Consider the following 9,987-nt stretch of genomic DNA (forward strand, 5'->3'; position numbering starts at 1 on the left):
TTCCCTGCTTCCTCAAGCCCTAGGTTCTGGGACTACCAGCACAGTATGCAGGCAGCCTGGCTGACTAAAGTTAGTGCTTCGTGTTGAACAATTAGCTTGGTATAATCAGAAAGGGAAAATGGTGCCCCTAAAACACCACCTTTATCCAAATCCAACCATTGGCTGCTGTGCACAAACAAAATCACTCTCTTTTTTTTTTTTCTTAAGGAAACCTAGTGTTAGAAGTTTCCTATGGCACAAAAGGTTTTCATCTGCCTGCTCACCAAAAGGTTGGCTGGCAGTTTAAACTTACCACTGGCACCAGGGAAGAAAGGCCTGGTGATTCACTTCTGTCAGGATTACAGCCAAGAACAGCCTGTGGAACGGTTCTTCTATATAACACATGGCTTTTCCATAAGGCAGAACTGACTTGACAACAAGAAGTTTGGCTTCAGTTTTGGTAGTGTTGGCAGAGGAGTCCCTGGGTGGTACAAATGGGTAACATGCTCACTACTACCTAAAAGGTTGGTTGTTTGAGTCCTCCCAGAGGTACCTTGGAAGAAAGGCCTGATGATCTACTTCCAAAAAAAATCAACCAATAAAATCCTGATAGTCTGATACACATGGGATGCTCATAAGTTGGAATCAATTCAAAGGGAATTAGTTAGTGTTAGCAACAGGCAATCTATGATTGGGCTGTGAGGTGCAAATCCAGCACTGTGCTGAGTGTGTGTGTGTGTGTGTGTGTGTGTGTGTGTGATTGAGATAGAGAGAAAATTTGGGAATATGCCCAACAGGCTCATTCTACCCTCAAGTTTCCATCAGCCTGAATTGATTAAAGAAGACCATCCTGGTAAAGCATTTTGTACAGTGCCCAATTTTCATTTCTACATTTAAAATTTACTTTTTAAAATGGGTAGCTCAATGGTATCATAGAATCCAACAGTAAAATGTGCGTTTAAATTCTAGTTTGAATTTGGGGAGACAGTTGTGTGTTAATGAATAGTGACCATAATTGTTATTTTCTCTTGCTTAATAACAAAAATGGTGTAGTGAATAGCTGGAAATTAGGAAGATAAGATGCTTTCCTCATTTTGTATTTGTTACTTCATTTTCACAAAGAGAAATTACCAGCCCCTGAATATTTATTATATATTATGTAAACTTGTTTAAAACAAACTATAGTATAAGTCCTTACTATACTTTTTTTTAGTATGACCATTATTTACAGTATATTTTTATCTACTTTGTTGTTATTACAACATTATTTTTAATTTTTAAGAAGGAATGTGCAAGTTGCCATGCATGCATCAGGGAATTCAATACTGTATAGTGAAAATGAGAATGGCTTATCATGTTGCATAATCAAATTTAATTCATTTCAGTTAAGTTTTTTTATCTTTTATACTGTACTTTTATGCAGCCACATTGGTAATACAGCTTCTAGGCTAAACATTAGACAGAAATAGAATACATGAATGAAACAATAATGGACTTGCTTTTTAATATGAATGAAAATTAGAATTGCATTAAATTACATAATAATAGAAAAATAAAGTAAAATATAATAGGGTGAGAACTTTATACTGCTGTAAAATCTAGATCACAGAACACAGTTTTGCTATTTATCAGTTTCATATTGAATTTCTTTTGAAAATTTACTTTTAATTCTATAGCAATATAATATAAATATCCTCTCCTAATATATGAAAGTACTCTTGTTATAATTTGGCTATTGAGAAAGAAAGGCACTGATGAGCTATTTTAGTATAGACCCTCCCATGATACAGTGTAAACACCTTAAAATATAATAAAGTAAAGCTCTCTTTGGAGATAAAGAATCTATTTATCCTTGAATTGGACACTGTTGTGAGAAGACGTGAAAGAAATCCATTTGCTTCCCTTGCATGAGAAACAACCCAAAACCTTTCTCTAAGTCCACTGGAATATCTCAAAAAAGAAAAATTTACATTCTCTTCTACTATCAAGTATTCCTAGTTATGATAAATCTTGCCCCTTTCTCTCAGGAACTCTGGTGGTGTAGTGCCTAAGGCATTTGACTCCTAACCAGAAGGCTGGCAGTTCAAATCCACCAGCCACTCCTCAGAAGGAAGATTGGGCAATCTACTTCTGTAGTGATACTGCCTCAGAAACCCAACAAGGGGTCACTATGAGTCAGATCCGACTCAATGGCAGTGAGTTTTCCTTCCCAGGGATCAGTGAAATTATGTCCTTTCTTTATACTTTATTTGGATATGTAACATGGCTTCAACAACTGAGATTCCAATTATAAGCTCTCAATACTTTCCAGTAATCTTTTGGTAAGTGTTCCTGGCAGGTGATGATGGTTTTCTTAAATTAATTTTCTATAGAGTTGGGGTTAGAAATCATACAGTGAAAGTCTAGTGTCTCTTAGCATTTTACCCCATTCATAGTTGCCCTAGGTGTCCATTTGTAAATCCCTTGGAGGCATCAGGGTAGGTGGCTATATAAACTCTAAGTGTGATTAACCCCAGGATTATTGGTGATATCCTCAGGGAAAGATATAGAAAAAGAAAGGTGCCTGGCTATTTCATTTCTCAGTTGTCATAAAAATGCATACTATGTCAATAACCACAGCCTTAGTCTTCCACTGCAAGTCATAGAAAGTTGGTCAATAAACTGACATCAAGAGCATATTAAGGAAAGTGGGCGGTGAGAAGGGGAGGGAAAGAGGAAGTAGAGAGTACTTATAGGGGATGGAGAAACAGAGAGGGGACCCTGGTCAGGGAACCAACTTGCTGTACTTTCCCCAAGCAGAAGTATCTTTCAGGGGTAGAATTTGTCATCTTGTGAAGTTTGTGTGGGAATGAAGTAGGAGGCAGGGAGGATCATAGGGCCCTTTCTAGTCTCAACCTCCTGGTATTCTTGGCATTTTGCCTTGCAGGTTTTCCACCTGTTCCCTTACTGGAATCAGCTTCCTAAGTCAGTATTTCCTACATCTGTTTGGCTACTAGTCAGAATCAATATCTAATTTGAGACTAAAACCGGAACAGCAGGAATCAGAGGTGAAGCTGGGGCTTTGCTAGTGAATCTGGAAACGAATCACTTAAATTTTATAAACCCAAACTTTATAAATACAGACTTAAGAGCATTTAAAACAATTATAATAATACAGCTAGTAAATACTGAGAGTTTTACTTGGGCCTAGAACTCTCTGCTGCTTTATCACTGTGTCTCATATCCTTGTCATGCAGTTGAGGAAACTGGTAGCATTTAGCCCTTAGCAAGTGCCTAAGGCACTTGACTGCTAACCAGAAGGCTGAGTATTCAAACCCACTATCCACTCCTCAGAAGGAAGGTTGGGCAATCTACTTTTGTAGTGATACTGCCTGGGAAACCCAAGGAGGGGTCGCTATGAGTTGGGTCTGACTCAAGGATACATAACAACAACAACTTGCCTAGACTCACACGATTGGTCATGGCAGAGCTAGGGTTCTAACACAAACAGTCTACTTTCAGAGGCCACCATTTTAATCATTATACTCATCTGCATCCCTAACAAGCTATCTAGGGGGAGATCAATAGCCAGAAACAGCAAGCACCACATCTGCCAAATGCTCAATTCTTAATGACTTGGTTATCTGAGTATATAATATAGCATAGTATCTAAGGAGCCCTAGTGACACACAGTTAAGCAATTAGCTGCTATCCAAAAGGGTGGCAGTTTGAACCTGCCCATGGGAGAAAGACCTAGCAACCTACTCCTCATAAAGATTACAGCCTAGAAAACCGTAAAGGACAGTTCTGCTCTGCCACATGGGAACACTGTGAGTGGAAATTGACTCCATAACACCTAACAACAACAATAGATCATCTACCATAATCAAATCATTTTTTCTTTACTGAATAAAACTATGTCATTGAAAAGAAGAATAAAAAGAGAAACCTGAAATAGAAAGTCAGGATAATACCTGAATTTCATCCTCATTTTAACACAAAAACATGGCCTTGGGAAAGCCACTTCAGTTACCTTACCTGCACAGTAGGAATGTGGATTTAAACTATTTCATGATTAATACATTGGTGTGTCATATATTAGCTTGCCAGACAATATTCCTAATTAAGTATCAGATATCATTCTTTAAACTTCTTAAACTGAGTCACAATACTGAAGTCTGATCGAATTGAAACTAGGATGTTTTTTAATCAAATTATTATTTTTTTTAATACCACAACATTGCTTCCAGAAGACCTGATGAATTTACTGGACATTAAATATTGGCAGAGAATATCATTTGGGAATATCCAAGTTTATCATTGTTAATACTATCATTCTTTGGAGCGATCCAAGAATGTGATATAAAAAATATTGTCCATTTGAATGTCCCAGACAAAAACTGAACACTGACTCTTAGACAAAAACAGTTTATGTATTAAATGTCAAATACTTTACTTCTCTAATACATAAGGATCTACATCAATATTTCAACAGCATATTAAATGACATTTCTGTGTTTTGTCAACAGATCAGCAGTACTCATGGTCACCAACTCAGCACTTCAATGAAGAAAGATACTCCCCTGCTCCTAGGAATATGAAAGGATTATCTGGGAGTCGAAATCAACCACAGTTATGTTCTGGTCATACTTGTGGCTTGACACCCCCTGAAGATTGTGAACATACTCATGACCACATTCACCATGGGCAGGAAACAAGGCAATCCTACTTGCTCAGCCCAACTGACAGCTGCCCCATGGACCACCATCGTTGTTCACCCAGAAGTTCCATTCATTCCGAATGTATGATGATGCCCATGATGATGGGTGATCATATGTCTAGTAGCACTTTTCCCAGAATGCATTATAGCTCACATTACGATACAAGAGACGATTGTGCCATGTCTCATGCTAGCACTAAAATTAATCGAATTCCAGCCAATCTTTTGGATCAATTTGAGAAACAGCTCCCTCTCCACAGGGATGGATTCCATACGTTACAATACCAGAGGACTTCAACCGCCGCAGAACAGCGCAGTGAGAGCCCAGGGAGAATACGACACCTTGTCCATTCTGTCCAGAAGCTCTTCACCAAGTCTCATTCTTTAGAAGGCTCTTCTAAGAGTAACATCAATGGGACCAAAGGTGACAGTAGAGTGGATGATCACCACCACAGCCATCATTCAAAACATAGTAAAAGGAGTAAAAGTAAGGAGCGGAAACCAGAAAGCAAGCATAAATCTGGCATGAGTAGTTGGTGGAGTTCTGATGACAATTTGGACAGTGATAGCACCTACCGAACACCCAGTGTGGTTAATAGGCACCATGTAGATCACATCTCCCATTGCTACCCTGAAACTCTCCAGGGCCCCTTTGGGGATCTCTCATTGAAGACTTCCAAAAGTAATAATGATGTCAAGTGTTCTGCCTGTGAAGGCTTAGCTCTGACCCCCGATACAAAGTACATGAAAAGAAGTTCCTGGTCCACTCTTACAGTAAGCCAGGCAAAAGAAGCTTATCGCAAGAGTTCCCTTAACTTAGATAAGCCTTTGGTCCATCAGGAAATCAAGCCTTCCTTGAGGCCATGCCATTACCTTCAGGTAAGGAGTCTCAATATTATGACTGCAATTTTGTATAACAAGGTAAATAGGAAAATATCACAGTCATATTAGCTGGTCTGCTCTGGGAAAGCCTTTGAAAGATCCACTGCCATCAAGTTGATTCTGACTCATATTGACCCTATAGGACAGAGCAGAAGTGCCCCCATAGGGTTTCCAAGGCTATAAATCTTTACAGAAGCAGACTGCCTCATTTATCTCCTGCAGAGTGGCTGGTGGGTTTGAACTGCCTACCTTTTGGCTAACAGCCAAATGCCTGAACCACTAATTCTTCCTTTGAACCCTAACCCTACACATGACGGGCCCATTCCTTGAATGCTTCAAATGCTGGAGGATTTAGAAACACTAACAAAAATATATTAGCCCACAGCAATGTGCTTTCATTTGAAATTTGGTCGTTTGGCCTAACGCAAATTGGCCTGTAACGTTAATGAGTTCATTTACCATACCTGACAATAGTATCTTTAAGTTTGCGTAATACCAATGAATCTGATTATGGAAAATGCATCGTTTCTGTGAGATGGGAATTAAATGAATGTATCAAAAGCAATAGTATATTAAAGACAGTGAATTGCTAGAAGTTATCAGACCGTGGAATTCTCTGTTTTATATCATTTCCATCTCATCTCTGTCTCCTAATCATGCCATCACTGAATGTGCCAGGGGAAGTGTTAGCCCACTGGGAGGCATCCGCCTCTTTTACAGATGCCTCTACAATTACTTCTATCAGCAAATAGTGCTATTAACAAAACTTGAAAGTCTGAGGTCTTTTCTTTAATGTACAGTATACATATATCTTTTTTTTGTTGTTGTTCCAATATACAAATCACTTCTGAGATTTGTTGCTATAAGCCTGAGAGCAGTTGCTATAAACTGTGCACTAGTTTAGAGAAATCTTCATAGAATAATGAGGAATAGTGCTAAATGCTAGCTGAGTCATCAGGCAGTCAATTAATGGAACAGATAAACAACTGTGAATCTTTTCATGAGTCACGGGACGGCAAATCATTTCATCATCACGTATTGCCATCCTGATACATTGTCCAAAACTAAATGGTTGTGTTTTAAAAGGAAATGCTAACCAAATTACTTTCACAAATTTATTCAAAGAGACAAATTGGTAGTTGGATACAATATTATTTTTATAGCAATTGCAGAGGCTTAAATTTTGCTCATAGTTGGCAAACTCTAATAATATCAAAACATAAAAATTTTTCTCTATATAGAAAACGAAGAAGGGGAAGGCCCTCAATGAGATGGCTTGACACAGTGGCTGCAATGATGGGCTCAGGTATAGCAAGGATCGTGAGGCTGGCACAAGACCGGGCAGTGTTTCGTTCTGCTGTGCATAGGGTTGCTGTGAGTCAGAGATGACTCGATGGGAACCAACAACAATTTATAAAAAGGAACAAGTAGAGTCAAGTTACTCTTTGATGCATTCCTCATTATGGAAGCAAAACTCTGTTTTTTTTCTATTTGTACCTTGAAAATCTCTAACCCACTGTCTCCCGAACATTTTAGGATTAGGATACAATTATGATGTTTTCGTCCCTAAATCTTCCTGACTATTAAGAGTGTTTCTTCATTACACGTATACTGGCATATCATTCACTTATACCTAAACGTGGCAATACCTAAAATCCCTCAGATCCTGCCTGTGTTAAGGCTGTGTGTCAACTTGGCTGGGTTGTGGTTTTGAGTGGCTTGGTAACTGGACATAGTTATTCCCCATGATGAGACTGTAATCACCTCTGTGGTGGAAGCTGCTAAATAGTTGATGGGGAGTTACCTTTAGGGTGTGGCTGTTTCCAGTATATTTGGAGAAGTTTGGGGCAATGTCTCTAGTTTTTTGGCATATTTTAGGCCGTTTTGCCTGCCAATTTTGGGATTGTTCCTGGAGGTGAACCAGTGGCCTGCTGTTGCCTGCTGATCTTGGGATTGCACCATTTTACCTGCCAATCTTGGTTTATCAGCCACAGTAGCCAGCAGCTGTGTGAGTTAGAAGAAGGCTCCAGCACCAGTGGGCCTAGAATAAGAGGCAGAACTAAACCCCAAAGTCAACCCCCTAAAGCTGGCACTCTAGACTTGGAGTCCTAGCCTCCTAAACTGTACAATAATAAATTCCTGTTTGTTAAAGCCATCTGTGCTATTTCCATTATAGTAACACTAGAGAACTAACATACTACCTTTGCTCATAAACTTGTTTTTTACTTTAGAGACTTCTCCTCTTACTGAACATCCTTTTCTCTGCCTTCCAACAGCTCTTTATTATTATTATTATTATTATTATAGAGAATATCTAAAGGTAAAAATGTAATATAATAAACCTCAAAAAACCCATAGCCCAGCTTTAAAAGTTATTAATTAATGGCCAATCTTATTTCATTTATATTTCACCTACTTGCTTGCCCAAATTTTGTTGACACATGTATCATATAATTTCAACTGTAAATATTTCTGTATTCATCTCTGAAAGATCTCAGCTGAAAGATAAGGAGCTCTTGTAGCATAGTGCCTAAGGCACTTGACTGCTAACAAGAAGGCTGGCAGTTCAAACCTACCAGCCACTCCTTGGAAGAAAGGTTGGGCAATCTACTTCTGTAGTGATACTGCCTCAGCAACCCAAGGAGGGGCCGCTATGAGTTGGGTCCGACTCGATGGCACATCACAAGAACAACAACACTTTTAAAGCATAACCACAATATCGTTATGAAAAAAAATTAAACAATAATTCTTTAATATTTTCAAATAACTGCTCAATATGCAAATTTCTTTGATTATTTATAATATTTTCAATAATTTCTTTGAATCAGGATCCAACTAAGGGACTTGCATAGCAATTGATTGGCATGTCTTGTAAATCTTTTTTTAATCTGTAGGTTTTTCTGCCCCTCTTTTATCCCTCTTCTTCTTCTCTATACTTGAAATTTTTTGTTTGTTTTAGAAACAATTTCATTGTCTGATAGTTTCCTACAATCTGAACTTTCTGGTTGCCTTTCTGTAGTGTCATTTAAAATGTTTTTCTGATTCTTGTATTTCTGTAATCTGGCCATTAGGCCTATCAGCTCTTAACCTTATCTGCCTCATGACTTCTCACTGTATGCTTGTATTGTTTACTTAATATTTTAACTTCGTCCGTTATATTTCTCAGGAAGCCTGTAAGTACCTTAAGGGTAAAGATTATGGCATATCTTCCACTTTTTCTTCTTCTGAATCTTCCACACTGCTCAGCATACAGCAAGCAGATGTCTGGGGAAAACTGGCACAGTGACTGTGGTAGTTAATGTTGTGTGTCAACTTGGCTGGGCCTGGTTGAGTGGCTGGGCAGCTGGATGTAGTATTCCCCATGATGAGACTGGAAATCAACTCCATGGTGGAATCTACTATGAGCAGCTGAGTAGCTGCCTTAGGGAGGTGGTCTGCTTCCTGTATATAAGGAGAAGCCTTGGGCAATGGTCTCTAGATTATGGCATGCTTGAACCCTACATGTAGCCATGTTGTTGTTCAGCAGCCTGCCATGTTGATCTGCTGACCTTGAGACTTTCAATGGATTTGAATTAATGGCCTACTGTGTGGTTTGGTAACATCGATACTGTGCTTTTTTACTTATCAACCTTGGGCTTGTCAGTCTCAGCAGCCAGCAGCTGTCTGGGTGAAAAAGAAAAGCCTCTAGCTCCAGTGGGCCAGGAGCAGGAGGCAGAGCTGAAGCCCAAGGTTGAAGGACTTTCATCGAGCCCCTAGAGTCTGGCACTTTGAACCCAGACTTAAAGCCTCCAAACTATAAGAGAATAAACTCCTGTTTGTTTAAGCATCCCATTTGTGGTATATTCCTGTCAGAGCAGCAGGAGGTAACCAGAAAAATGACTAACTGGTAGTTGTGAGAGTGGGTTAAATTGCACATATTGCCCTAGCAAAATACACTTTCCAAACTTTAAAACAGTATTTTGTTAAATAGTAACATGTAAAAAAACAAACAAAAAAAAAAAGGACAAGCTGTGATTTGATCCTGAAAAAAAACTTGATTCAATGGAACACAACATTAAGTAAAATTCTCCTGGGATTAAATAATGCTATTTAAGATAGAGTTGAAAAAAAGAGAGAAGAAAAACAATTACTATGCCTCTATTCCTCCAAATGCCACAGTTGTCTCATTTCCTGTGAAAAGCTTCACAAATTTCTCAGTGAAGTTACAGTTCTATAGTTCTCATTAAGTATAACAAGTGTCTTGGACATCATCCTAGCCTTCTTCATGTTCACATAAATAATATATCCTCAGAAACTAAGCCGGGGACATGACTGTCCAAAGGCCAAGAGAACATTTCCAGCAGCATGTAAAGAAGCACTGCCTGATCCTTACAGTGTAAGTAGCTATGGCTTTTTTTGCCCCCTGCCTCATGTCCAGTGCAGTTTAC

The 9,987-nt window shown here is 38.8% G+C and overlaps 1 protein-coding gene across 1 annotated transcript in view; it reads left to right on the plus strand.

The window, feature by feature from the left end:
• The window catches only part of DLGAP2 (DLG associated protein 2), a 353,749-nt gene that overhangs the window by 83,673 nt on the left and 260,089 nt on the right, over positions 1–9,987 (plus strand). The window contains exon 2 of the mRNA XM_007944427.2: positions 4,488–5,557. Coding sequence (XP_007942618.1) covers positions 4,556–5,557 — 1,002 coding nt within the window. The 5' untranslated portion in view covers positions 4,488–4,555. The remainder of the gene's footprint in view (positions 1–4,487; positions 5,558–9,987) is intronic.

The sequence above is a fragment of the Orycteropus afer genome, unplaced genomic scaffold, assembly GCF_000298275.1.
Source record: "Orycteropus afer afer isolate SDZICR_OR568_19922 unplaced genomic scaffold, OryAfe1.0 scaffold00125, whole genome shotgun sequence".
NCBI classification, from domain to species: Eukaryota; Metazoa; Chordata; class Mammalia; order Tubulidentata; family Orycteropodidae; genus Orycteropus; species Orycteropus afer.